General features: G+C 46.9%; 1 protein-coding gene across 1 annotated transcript; it reads right to left on the reverse strand.

Moving 5' to 3' along the window:
• Positions 1-1,441: 1,441 nt before the first annotated feature.
• Positions 1,442-9,785, reverse strand: LOC119406805 (PC-esterase domain-containing protein 1A-like). Its single transcript, XM_037673540.2, has 5 exons — positions 9,710-9,785; positions 9,548-9,627; positions 8,991-9,214; positions 5,005-5,218; positions 1,442-1,641 (listed from the first exon to the last, which is right to left on the reverse strand). The coding sequence occupies exons 1-5, from the start codon at positions 9,783-9,785 to the stop codon at positions 1,468-1,470; spliced, it is 768 nt and encodes a 255-aa protein (XP_037529468.1). The 3' UTR covers positions 1,442-1,467.
• Between the last annotated feature and the right edge of the window lie 4,310 nt (positions 9,786-14,095).

Raw genomic sequence — 14,095 nt, forward strand, 5'->3', positions numbered from 1 at the left:
CCTCTTTCATGAGTTGTTCTTCATGTCCAAGGTCTCTGTTGAAGGCCTGCTCCTCGGGAACATTATCTTCGCTTGCACTTTCTTCGTCTGGTATGCAATGGAAACTGCGCTTTTCATCCCGAATGATCTTCTTCTCGCTGTACACCAAGAAGCTGCCACTGGAAAGAAATGGCCAGCGTGTGCAAGATAAATGAGCACAAAAGAACTGAACCACGTGCACTTGCAACCGGCCACAGCCTCTGAACGATGTTGGAGACTTCATTCTCTACCACATAATAATTTTTAATATGAATAGATAAACAACAGCTTACTCCTGTATTAAATTGCTCAGCCCTCATGTCTGAATGTGTGTGTGAGAGAAAAAAATGAGAGAAAGGCAGGGAGGTCAACCAGAATTGTAGCATTGGAGGTGCACTTAATGTGGAGGTATTTTGGCGACTAGAATAAATTACCATATGCTTTTCGTTTTTAGTGAAATAGCACGCGAGGATAAGAACCTCGACCATATTTCTCTCTTAGGTTTGTTAATGCTAATAATGTAGCTCACTGCATAAACCCTTGGATAACGTAAGGTGGAATGATGCCATCAGCGAAAAAGACCCAATTATTACTCCAACATATTTCTTAACAAAAAAAAAAAAACATGCTGGAGCCCTTGCTCCATCGGCAATTTCTTTCTTTCTTTCTTTCTTTCTTTCTTTCTTTCTTTCTTTCTTTCTTTCTTTCTTTCTTTCTTTCTTTCTTTCTTTCTTTCTTTCTTTCTTTCTTTCTTTCTTTCTTTCTTTCTTTCTTTCTTTCTATCGCACTGCACAATACTCCATCTTAAATATTTCCTTCCTCCATGCCGGGAGGAGGACTGCCATCCACGTGCTCAACAGCACAACACTTCAGTAGCTACAGGCAACAACGGTGGCTATGCGTTCATATCCAGAGAACAGTGAAATGCAGCAACGTGAAGTGACAAGTCACTTCACTATAACGTGAGACTGCATATCAGAAACGTCTGATCGCCGATAGGCCGACAACCTAGTGAGCATTGATATTTATTGGTAAACGGCGTACACAAATACACATGACCGGCGCACCTTAGAGCCGCCGTTCTGCACGTTTGTTGGCACCGCGTTTTTCACGTACGACCACGAAATCTGTTGTTTAAAGAAGATTTTCTCGAAAACAATGTTTCAGCTCTAGATCTTCAGGTTGGTCTAACGGCTTCGCTGTACAATACCTTATCTTCACTTCTCAACTATCAGGATGCAACGTTTCTTTGTGCAAACACGATTCATGCAGGCTAGCTTTGTCACAGAAGACCGGTGTTAATGAAAACGACGCATCAGCAGATCTTCACTCAAAGGGATGTCGCACAAGAAACAGTGAAATGCTTATTGTGCATAAATATTGTTAGATTAGCCGTTATGTCCCTGCTTTGCATTGTCGGTATGGCGAAGCATCACTTTTTAGAGTGTCTTACCAAGATGGCTCTTTGAAACCCCACGAGAGGGCAATGTGAGTGAGGACGAGATTGGTGCAGAGCCGCACAGCCTCCGGAAGCCAGTGGATGCCGTCTTCTGCCCGATATTCGAGGAACATACGCAGGTGGTAGTGGATGTCGACGACGTCGATGCCATACTTGTCAGCCGTCTACAAGCAAGCGGGAAGGATGCATTCGTAAGTGAAGTTATGTTACGATGACAAACACCGGGAAAGGAAGAATAAAAATAAATTATGAGATTTAACGTCTAAGAGCAGCAGACAGGTTTTAAGAGACGCTGTACTGCGGGTTTCTGAATTAAATTCCTCGACATAGACACAAATTTATGTGCACGAGTGCTTTTGTGTTCGTTTTAGGAATGCAAGGAGTGGTGAAAGACACTGAAAACTAAATTTCGCAATTTCACAGATCTGAAAGGCTGTTCACAACTGTCTGATACTGCAAATTTGTTTACTAGTTTACTGTATTAAGGATAAAATAAGGATTACAATGAAGGACCGTGGTTTTGTCTACCAGTAGTACGGCGAACTGCCCTTTGGCCATTAAAAACATACGGACTAAGGGCAGAAATCCACCGTCCGTTACGATACTGCCTAAAGCGAATTTTGAGTGCAGCTTCGTGTTGGGGCAAGGCCAACTGTGTTTGAAGATTTGGCTTTCCGCAAGGTATCCACTACGCCATACCGCACTCACTACGTCATGTTTCTTCTTTCGGCAGATAAGTGAGGTACCCGCTACACATCTGTAAGGTATTATGCGCAATTTGTTAATGCTGCATGTGGCTGACAACGATGAAGAATTATGGTTGAGCCCCTTGCAGTGGGTGGTTAGCATTAAAGGGACACTAAAGGCAAATGTTAAGTCGACGTTGATTGTAGAAATAGCATTCCAGGAGCCTCGTAGTGCTTGTTTCGTGCCAAGGTAATGCTGATTTTGATTGAATATCACGTTTTAGCAGTCCGAGCAGCGTTAGCGCACCTCAAATCACGCGCATGAAAAGGCCTCCGGACGTAGCATTTGCCTTGCCCAACGTTGCCCGCCTTTACTGCCCAGCAGCCGACGCTGTGGTTTCTGCGGTGAAGGGTACATTACACAGCATCACATGGACACGGCATTTTGTCGAACGTTCTGTTAGAGCGACTTTCATGATCGTGCGAGGCACATGCAGCAGTACGCGATAACAAAACTACCACTGAGACGCGACCGCGCGAGCGGAGTACAGCCCTGCGAAAACGGAACTTTTGCAGAGCCCGCGCCGTTCTCCACTGTAACGTCAAGTTCTTTTTTCCATGATTCAAACAGAAACGCTTCAGCAGCGTTTTGTAACGTCTTGCGATGCTCGGAATGATCTTTTTTTATTATAAGTAGCTTGAATACTAGTGATAATTTGTGCTCGGCACTCTTGAGGTCATCGGGGTTCGTTCCAAAACGTCCCACTGGTGGCGCGTATTGTGCCCTACATTTACCTTAATTTCTCGATTGCTAGAGCACTGCTATTGATAATATTGACGTTTTAAACGTTCTCAAACATTGACCTTTCATTCTGACATACATTTTTATTTGCCTTTAGTGTCCCTTTAAAACACACATTCGTTGCGCAATTACCATTGTGTGATGACTGGTTGTTATTTTACTCTTCTGCCACGCTATACAGTAGACTCTCAGTAAACGGAAGTCTCTTAAACGGAACTGCTGCTTAAACGGAACAACTGCATCTAACACGATTGGTTTCATACTTGGATTCTGCACCGCTTTTCATCTCTCAGTAAATGGAACTCCTGTTAAACGGAATACATTTTCCTGGTCCCTTCAGGTTCCGTTTACTGAGAGTCTACTGTATTACATAGGTTAACGTGATTCCTTGCCCGACATGACGCCTGTATAGGGCCTTTTTGCAAATGAGTTTCAAGCACCAGCGTGGCTCTGTAGTAGAATACTCTACTGCCACGCGGAGGGCCCGGGTTGAAATCCCATTCGATTCTAGTTATTTATTCTGATTTTATTTTTTCATGTCTATCGGTTACGCCACCAATGGCGACGGCAACGGTGGCGTCGCTGAACGCAGGAACGGGCGCCTAAGAGTTGGGCTCTAAAATCTTGGACATCAAGCATACAATAAAATATACGCAAGTGAAATAAAAGGGCGTAAAAGGGGAAAATAACTACAAATAAAACACTTTGGACGAAATTCTCAAATGGCACATATTCAAACAAAAAAGATTCTCTTGACTCGCTGTGATTCCCGACTTCGAATTGCCGCACCTGTGACTCCCTTTAACGAGACTCGTTCACTCTCTTTCGGAGGGACGTGCGTCCCAGGAAACTCCGAAGAGAGTGTAATGGTCTCCAAAGCAAGTTGACATGCCTCTTTAAAGGCGCCCTGCAACACGTTTCTAAGTAATCGTCTAATGGCTTCATTAAAAGAGCTTATGGCCTCGCGAATCGACTGCCGCAAAAAGTTTCAGAATGCGTCAAGTACGGGCGGAGTTACAGGGATTTGGTGCACGCTTTAGGCGCTTTCTCTCTCCTTTCGTACCAGCGAGCGCGCTGGAGGCTATGCAGGGACCTAAGGCATCAAGTCTGCCGGAACAAGACCTTCAGCGAATGAGAAAAATAGGGGATTGATCGAGGGCTCGTTTGTTTTTCTTAGACAAAACCTAATGAAATCAACGGACATTGAAGTTAAGGAGGCATACTTGATGCTTAGGTAGTTAGTACACGAGGGTTTATTGGTCAGCTTCCAGCTCGCAATAAGATCACGTTCTACCGTGACGCCAGCTGGCAAGAAAAGAGTGTTCCAACAAAAGGACTTTTTAAAGACAACACCACGAGTCCAGGCTGATTTAATATGTTTTTAGTCACTGTAGTAGGATACAACTTTAGAAGTCAGCGGCATTTCCCCCTCAAAGGCGGATGAACACAAGCCTGCATCAATGGGCGCGTATTCGGGAGCTTGAATCTCTTTCCCATATTTCCGACACTTATTGCAGTAAACCTTCTTCAGATTCTTCAGTCCTTGTATTCTTAATAAACAGTGCACTCTATATTAACTGGCAAAGACTTGGCTGCGCTGACATAAAGATGCACGAGGTCACTACAAGATCTCTTGCGAATTTTAAGGTAGTGGTTTCATCCCGCCTTTCCTTCTTACGTTTGTCGTTTACGATTGTCCTTTTCATGGTAAGAGTCGCATTTAGTGTATCGGTGATTAGACAGTAAATGTGGTTGCGGGAAAAAGATTAACGTTGTATCATTCGGTGGATAAGATTTTGACTGAAGACTGTGCAGGCTTTTATCTTCATGCTTTGAGCGCTGCATCCTTTACTTGGTTAGATGTTCAACGAGTGAAGATTTCAATCAGCTTTGGGCACTATCTGGTCCTTGTGAGAACAGTGTAACGGCGCTGTATATGTACTGTGGAGGGCATATAGCTAACACAGTTTACATTCCTTGTCTTTTTGCTGCCCCATATAAGATTTTTAGGCTGCCGAGATGCAAGTAAAACACAGTACCTCCCTGCAGAAGGTGTTTGCCTCGAGAACGTGGAATCGGAGGGAGTACTTGAGGAAGTCCAGCTGCGGAATGAGGAATCCGCCGCGGACATCTTGAGCCAAGGGGGCTGCTGTCAGCCAGATGACTAGTGACGTAGAGGGTAGTTTCCTGTTCAGATCCCTGAAGAACCTGTTCAGGTTCTCCTTGTACTCCTCAACACCGTTTGGACCCCAGCTGTTAGCAAGAACAGTTTGTTAGAGGACATTCGAAACAGAAACACAGCAAGTCTGTGCACGCAGGAAGCATAGAGAGAATGCAAACGGTGGCTGTAAGATCAACGAGAATAAATGGCAGGATTCCTACATTATAAAGAAACTAACAATGACAAACCCGATGCAATAAACGTGAAGAGAACGAATTATTCAGTATAAAGTAGATCTGAAGCGTTCCGCACGAAAGTCAGTATCAGTGTGCATTCTATGTTTTCTCCGAGTCCCATTGTGTTTATGCTGTGTCATGAGAAACAATACAAGTTCACCCACTTCTCAACCAGCATGTAAGAAATACATCGCTCCAGTTAATATTTAACATGGAGGTATTTTCAGTTTAACGTGCCTGGTACGCGTCCATTGCAGGGAAACCTAATTGCAGGAATTGCCGTAAGAAATTTTTCTTGAAGCACAAATATGGATTCGGCAGATCGGCACCTGTCAGAATAGATAAGCTGTACCTGGCCACCATTAGATCGCTGATTAGTAGAGACCAGATTTTAGGCAAATGCCTATTTTGTTCCTTGCACTCCTATCGCGCCATTTTGATATATGAGCATGAATTAGAGGTTAATAAAGGCTTTTAAAGTGTTTTTATGGTGCCTATAAATGTTTGTGGCGTTCGTGCCTAAATGCTTACAAATGCCTATAAATGCCTGTTTTCAAAATTGGCTCTTATATGAACGCTATTTAGCCTCAAGTTTCGCTCCCGGGTGCTGTTTGAGACCGTTATTCATGTTACCGCGCAAGATTGACTGTTGGGGACTATGGTGTTCAACCTCGTCCTCTAGTTCAACCAACCAACGACTGCTAGCAGCAGTGAAGCGGGACACGCCGGCGAGCATTCGCCGCCGCGCTGAGATGGCCCGAGCGTTTGGCGAATGCGAAACCGCGGAGAGCCTTCAGCGCAGAGGAGAGCGAAGAGCAAAAAAAAAAAAAAAAGAAATATGCGATGTGCACGCAGCTTTTGTTTTGTTTGTAATGTATTTTTAAGGTGTTCACTGCAGTAGCGTAGCCAGAAATCTCTTTCAGGGGGGGAGGGGGGGGACAACCCCGCGTTTGTATGCGTGCGTGTATACACACACGCAAAACTGAGAAGTTTAGGGGAGAAAGGGAAATTGAACCCCCCCCCCCTCCTCTCCGCTACGCCAGTTGTTCACTGCCAGGGGAAAAATTGGCTCTACGCAATTCGACCCGTCCAATAGGGGGAATCCCTCCCTTATGGTCTTTTAGCAATATGGCTGTCTGCTCCTGCTCTGCCCTTCGCAGTCATGCCGGAAAGACACTCAGGAGTGTGTTGATTGGACTGTGGACACTTGACTCACTTTGCAGTACACGGGAGTGCGCACCGTTCGGGACAAAGCAGGCTATGTTCAAATGTTGGCGCCTTTGTGCCATCTTGAGCAATAACATTTTTGTTTTCCTGTCGTAGATAGCGGTATTCGTTTGAAATTATCTGCATTTATGTGAAAATGTATTGTGCCTATATTTGCGATTTTGGAAGCCTAAAACATTGTTTTGCCTGCCTATTTTTGGCGCCTAAAACGAGCTTTTTTAGTGCTTAAAAATCCGGCCTCTACTGATTAGGTCAGTTTCAAGTGTTACCACAGGCTTATCAATGTTTTCCGATAGATCATCATACATTATGTTTTACAATACGTAGTCGTAGGTAAGGCTCTGGCTCAACTGCATCTATCCAGAAGGACGGCGCCCTATTAGGGCTGATTTTCGTTACATTACTAAGCATGACTGGCCGAAAATTCTTGCTTCGGAAACGATGGGCGCTCATGCTGGGCTGTTCTTCTGCACTGATACTCCTAGGACCATATTTTTCATATTGGTATTGAGAAGCTCAAACGGCACACTTTTACAACTAACTAAGCCGTATGTAATGCCAGCTCTCTCCAGGTTGCGTAATGTACATTGTCGACGTCATGTTTACCGACGTGATTCTAAAGTCAGGCACACCTTCGCAGCTGCTTTACCGACACGCGACAACACGTAAGCGGTTGTTCACGCTTTCCCTTCAAGAGCAGTTAAGGACATTAAGACGTCAGATTCTCCTTGACAGAAAATTGGCACGGCATATCACTCAGTCAAGAAAGAAGTGCTGCACATATACAAATGCACTGTTAAAAAGCGACCATGCCATTCTGTTGCGGCGTAGCAATCAGCTAGTAAGGGTAGTGACAGTAGAAAGCCGCTGCATAAGCCTAGAATCAAATCTCACAGGGTCCCTTATGCATACACCTAAGACGACTGGAAGGCGAAAGCCATCTTATTTTTCTTCTCAGTCGATGTATTCTTCCTGTGCCGCCACCCTCCGCACGCTTTCTGCACCTTAAGTGGTTTTGCATTGCCTCCAGGATCGGATGCCCCTCGCCTGGTTTCGCACTGCCTCCGGGATGGGCCCACCGTTGACCAAGCTAAGATGCATGTGAAGACGTCACCATGTGACGTCACGCGATGCGACGTTACTGTGACATCATTATGACGTCAAAATGACGGCACAAATTAAGGCAATCTGTCACGTCATGATGACGCCATATGGTGACGTCATCACGTTATGATGATGTTTTGCATCACTCGTGTAGACGTCGATGGGAGAAGCCGACGCGGGACGCCGGTCAATTTTCTCATTTGATGAGGCACCTAAGGCTTTCGCCTGAAGAGAGATCTGTCACGAAAGGAATTGCACCACCTTAGGAGTTCCTGCACACATTTTCATCCGCATATACCGGTGTGACTCCTCTTTATAGGCGTTTCTACATCTGCTATCAGTTGGGTTTGAAAAAATCTGACTTTGCCGGCTTTCGTTACCCTTAAAGGGGTCATGAAGCACCCTTTGGGCTGATTGAAAAAACACATCCTGCGGAAAGCTGACACGGCTATGAACTGCTCTGCCAAATATTACAGTCGTGCGCGCCGCGTAATGGCCACAAGCGGAGCGCGAAGTTGCCGTTTCCCCAGGCACCCTCTTTTCAAACAGAGGCCGGTTCTCACTCTCGTCGGTGGGCGGGGCGTCTGTCCGCTGTACGTCGCAAGAGACATAGCATGCTTATTGGCCGATAGCCGACGTAAATCGAGAGCGGCGCTCGGATCAGATGCGCTTCTTGCCGCGCGGTGCCGCCACTTGCCGGCGCCGCACTCCTCAGTACACGGTAGCCGCACTCGCGCAAGCGAATCACAGCGGGAGAGCGATCGCGTTTCATGACGCGCGCTGGCGTAACTTCTTTCCCCCATGCCACCCCTCCCTGTCTAGCTTCCAGTGCGCTCGCCGGCACGAGAAAAGAGAGAAAGCGCTGGGAGCGTGCGCCAAACCCCCGTAACTCCGCTGCTTCTTGACGGATTCGAGAAATTTTTGCGGCAATCGTTTCGGGAGGCAGTACACTCCGATACTGAGGCCATTAGATCATTACTTGGAAAAGTGGTTCATGACCCCTTTAAAGAGGTCCTGTAACGTTTTTAAAGTGCGTAAGCATTTCTATGCCGACTCGGCTAGAAAACTGTCCTTCTGTCCGCAGCTGTCTTGCGTAGGACAATCGTAGCTATAAAGAAATAAATGTTTAAAACAAAGTAAGTTTTTCAGTTGCCCTTGGTTTCTACTTTTTCAAATTCACTTGAAGTGTTAAAATATGTGCTCATGAAGTACTTCTAATTCTGCTTCACTGTCACGAAATTGCAACCTGGTGCGAGACGATCATTGTTGCTGTAGCAATGCATGCAGCGCCACTGACCGTGTGATATCCCAGAGACACGATGAGACGATGATGACGTCAGGCGCATAGCCAATGGTCATGTCTGCCAGGATACGTTTAACGTACTCGCCGTATATCCTCGTGAGGAAATAGAAGGAGATGGACGTCCTGTACTTCCTGTAAAGCCTTTCCTCCCTGTAGTCACGGCCATTGTGCTTCTTTCCGTGACCTACAAGGTTGTCTCCGTATGAACTGTCTTCCATCTGAAACATTTTATGCAACGTTTAGCAAAGAGATAGGCTCACACAGGACGACCAACAGCTAAGTGGACAAAGCTTCCTACACTTAAAAAAAAAATTCAACACGGATCTTTAAATTTCGTTACTGTTGTCTCCTCCACATTAACGTAGGCCTAAGTGCTGAAATCTGGCTAACAACGCTGGCTAACAATGCAATAGATTAATGTTTGTACTTTCGACAACAGCACCAGCCGTGTAATGTCGGAGAAATAACTTACGGCGGCAGAGCACTGCAACGCTGTCCGGAAGTACTGAATGCGCGCAATAAGGTGCGCACGAGAACAGCTGAGCGCTTACCTTCTGTTTCAGCTTCTCGTTTGATATGAGCTCGTTGTTCTGGTGGACACAGATGAGGTCTTTGTAGATGGCCCTTACGTCTAAGAGAGGAGGAGGAGCATTTGGTATCGTCGAGTGTTTGAAGAAATCTATAGCTGGAGTAGTGTACGAACGTGCACTTACTTGAGCATCCCATGAGCACAACTCGCTTGCTGCTGAGCAAGTTGCGCACTTCCGCGCTCTCAAATATCAGAGGCATCTTTCGCGGCGAGAAGGCGTCGACGGAACCAGCCTGAGCATCAGATGAAGAAGATGATGATGATACATCATGGGTTCGAAACAGCGCGTCAAATACGAGGACACAGAAAGAAACAGACAGGACCAGCCGCTGAGCTACCAACAATGCTTCTTATTTGTGGGAACACGAATAAATAGGCTTTTCACATGAGAGGAGGGGGAGTGGTATTGAAAAAACGCATGCATGCGCCCTACCCTTTACAACTCATGAATTTAACGGTGCAGACAGCTAATCTCCTTGTCTGGTAACTGTGATGATGTCATATGAGGTCATCTGGTGGTAATCCACTGAACGTCCGTTAACTTACTCTAACAGTTGTGAAACAGGCCATTCGTACAACAACATTGTATAATAAAAAATGAACAAGGATAAAATTACACCATCTCCCCCTAAAGGGAACCATGTGTGGATGCGAAGCAGCGGGGAGATGGTTCGCTTGAGCGGGAGATGGTGTAATTTCGTTTAGGAACTGGCTCGCCAGGTTCTTAAGCTGGGGCGAAGTCCCGCGCCGTGAGCTGCATCCATCCATTCAAAGCGTCGTGGAACGCGAAGAGGAACGCTACGCGCGTCGTGTCTTCTCTCTAACCTGGCCGTCAATTCTCACAGGGCGAGCGGGGAACGCGGTCGACAGGCGCGCGAGAGGGGGGAGCGTAGAAGAGGAGAGAGAGGGGGAGGGCACGCGCATGCGCTGGCGCTCGTCGAGGCGTGCGCAGGAGAGAATGAGGCGCGCGAGAGGGGGGGGGGCGTAGGAGGGCGCTCATCGCGGCGTTGCACAGGGGAGAACGAGACGCGCGTGGGTGGTCACGCCGCACACCACCCCCGGATTGAACTCTGCCATAAGCTGCTTCGCATCTAAAAAGAACAGAGGGCCTCAGGCTCTTTGTTCATCGGCGTCGGACTGATGTGGTCGTTTGTTCGAGGGCTCTCGTCGAACGCAGTGCGTGAGCCTCGGTTGTACGGCGGGTTGAGATCATAGCTACATGATCGCGATACAACAACATGGCGACGAGAAAAAACTTGTAAGTGGCACGCTTCAGTTTACATTTACTTACGCTTGACTTCAGTTTCCTGTGTGCGTGACTCGTGGCTCTTCTGGAATGATGTCAGTCGTAGCTCCAGCACCGTTCTTATCTGCACCTGGTACCCCTCCAGTGCCGTGGAAGCGGTGGCTAAAGCTTTTCAAGGAGTACCTTGTGTCGGTCGGAGCCAGCAACTGGTCAGCAGAGCGAAAAGTGGCTCTTCTCCTGACATCACTGAGAGCGGAGGGACAGCGTCAGTAACAACGAAGAAATGAAGCAAGCAGCAGCAGTCAGCGTCCCTACGGACGCAACGGTCACAGCCCCGCAACGTCAAGTTTCAACAAATGGTTTCAACTGCACCGGTTTCGACATCTGACCGTCGCACGGGAGCATCGGATGAGTACACGGAGTTACTGAATAACTTAAACCTGCTTTTCGAGGATGCAACAAATTTCATCGTTGAGAGGCATCAGTTCTGCTGGAGGCTGCCACTATTCGGCGAGCCTTTCACCCAGTATGCCGCTGAACTCAAACAACTGGCGTTGACTTGTGAATTTGGTTCGACATTCGACGAACGCATACGTGATCAAGTCGTTAAAAGCGTCTCCAGCCCAGCGTTGCGCGAGCGTTTCTTGAACGCCGGCCGAACACTTACGTTGGCCAAGGCTGAAGAAATCGGCAAAGCAATACAGCAAGCTAACGCAGTTTATGATGAAGCACCAGTCCAACGCATCGACGAACCTGCAATGCAAAATCGGACGCTAGATGAGCAGTGCGTCCTTCAAGCATCTTCTGGATTTCGCGCGCCCGTTCATGAGTCAGATAGCGTTCGACGCAATACGCAGCAGCGGGCTTACGCCATGGTGTGGAGCAGAAGAAGGTGCTAGAAGCAACGGCCGTCAATCCTTTTGCTACCGTTGTGGTTCTATGAAGCACAAAGCAAGTGCAAGAAACTGCCCAGCCCGCAGTCAACAGTGCCACAAATGTGGGAAAATGGGACACTTGGCGGTTGTTTGCCGTCAACAACAGTCCGCAGAAGTTGGAGCGTCGCAAGCCGCTGTCTCCACTGTAGAAGAACACGTCGTCCTGAATTCTCCACATGTTCTTAGCGTAGAATTTCCACTATACAAGAAGGAAATCGTCGTCCGCATAGCATTTAAAGGAAATACGCTTCGTCTTCTTGTGGATACTGGCGCTGCCGTAGCCCTCGTAAATAACGCCGATTTTCAGAAATATTTAGCAACATTTTGCACCTTGTCTCCTTCAGCACTGGGTCTTCGGGACTATTCTGGCAAGTTGATTCCTAGTCTCGACACCTTCGAAGCGGAGATAAAATACAGTTGTACTCAAGCAACAGTGATATTTTACGTCCCACAGAAAGGTTCTTCGCTGCTCGGCCTTGACGCCATCCAGAAGCTACAAATTAATATTGTAGGCTCAACCCTGAGTGCCTTCACAATACTACAAACCAGTTGGAGCTTCCGTAAAACACGCCTCCAGGATTTGAAGCACTGTTTTCAGAAGGCCTTCTATTCCTCAAAGACTACGTGCATCAGATCAAACGCCGACCGGATGTAACTTCCGTGAGCGTCAAACTGAGACGCCTTTCTCTGACACTCAGACAGCAGGTATCTGACGAACTAGCACGCTTGGAGGACGAAGACATAATCGAATGCGTCGACGCATCGGAGTGGGTGTCTCCACTGGTGGTAGTGAAAAAGAAGGATGGTTCGCTGCACCTGTGTGTGGACTTGCGGGAACCCAACAAAGCCATCGTAGTCGATGGTTACCCTCTTCCGCATACCGAGGAGCTTTTGCAACTGCTCACCGGAACCACATGGTTCTGAAAGCTGGACTTGGCCTCGGCATACCATCAAGTAGGACTTACAGAAACCAGTCGTGAGTTGACAGCATTAATTTCTCATGATGGACTATTTAGATTTAAAAAAGTGTGCTTTGGACTATCTTCCGCCCCAGCTATGTTTCAAAAGCTTATGTCAAATGTTTGGAAGGGTTGTGCTAACGTAGTCTGTTATTTAGATGACATTTTGGTTTGGGGAAGGACAAAGTCGGAGGACGACCGCAACTTGAAGGAAGTGCTATCACGAATTTACAGCACAGGGATGAAATGGAATCATAAACGCCTTTTCGCAGTGAGAGAACTAACATTTTTGGGACACAACATTTTGGCTGCAGGTCTCTCTCCCATGGAATCGAAAATTAAAGTGGTAGTTAGTGCACCTGCACCACATGACATCAAGTCCCTTCAGTCATTACTAGGATTGACCAGCTAGTATGCCAAGTTCCTACATCATTATGCAGATTTAGTGGAACCGTTGCGCAAAATGCTCCGGCAAGGTCAGTCATTCGAATGGACGGCTGAAGCTCAGAAGAGTTTTGACCCGTTGAAAGAGCGGTTGGCATGCAAACCTGTTGTGCAGATGTTCAACCATAAGCTACCTGTCATAATCACTACGGACGCGTCGGACGTAGGGTTAGGAGCGGTCTTACAGCAACAGGAGGGCTCACACCTTCACACAGTGGCCTTTGCATCACGCGCCCTCTCACCGGCTGAAAGGAAATATTCAGTAGGGGAATGTGAAGCGCTTGCATGTTTATTCGCTTGCGGGGTAGACGGTTATCTGTGGGGTAGACGGTTTACACTCAGAACCGATCAATCATTAGTTGCTTTGCTATCAGGTGGAGAATCTGGTCGTTGACCATTACGCATTTCTCGATGGACAGCTCGGTTACTGTATTACAACTTTCAAATAGAGTATTGCAGATGCACGCAAAATAATGTTGCAGACGCTTTGTCTAGACTGCCCATCAACGAACATAATGCCAGTACTGAGGAAGAAGAAAAAATAGTGTTCCTGGTAACTCCGGCAGTTGACAAAGTACATGCTGCTACAGCCAATGACCCTACGCTGACTAAAGTAATTCAGCAACTCAGTAAAGGCTGGCTACATGAGAAGGCGCTATCGGCTGACCTGATCCCATTTTTTTCACATTCAAGATGAATTTTCCCTTGTAGATGGTCTTCTAATGCGCGCAGATCGCATAGTTATTCCCAAAGTTCTTCGCTCCACTTTTTTGCAGTTGGCGCATGAATTGCATCCTGGCATAGTCCGCACAAGGGAACTTCTAAGAGAGAAATACTGGTGGCCTCATTTAGATAGGCAAGTCGAGGAATGTGTCAAAAATTTTCTTATATGTCAGTCAGCAGATAAGTTGGCCAAACCGGTCCTT

The sequence above is a fragment of the Rhipicephalus sanguineus genome, chromosome 10 (assembly GCF_013339695.2).
Source record: "Rhipicephalus sanguineus isolate Rsan-2018 chromosome 10, BIME_Rsan_1.4, whole genome shotgun sequence".
Taxonomy (NCBI): Eukaryota; Metazoa; Arthropoda; class Arachnida; order Ixodida; family Ixodidae; genus Rhipicephalus; species Rhipicephalus sanguineus.

Coding starts and splice junctions, on each gene's coding strand:
- LOC119406805 (XM_037673540.2), bottom strand. CDS start 9,785: ATGCCTCTGATATTTGAGAGCGCGGAAGTGCGCAACTTGCTCAGCAGC. Junction 9,628..9,709: donor TGTGCTCATGGGATGCTCAA/GTAAGTGCACGT, acceptor CTCCTCTCTTAG/ACGTAAGGGCCATCTACAAA. Junction 5,219..8,990: donor TGTCTCTGGGATATCACACG/GTCAGTGGCGCT, acceptor TCTTGCTAACAG/CTGGGGTCCAAACGGTGTTG.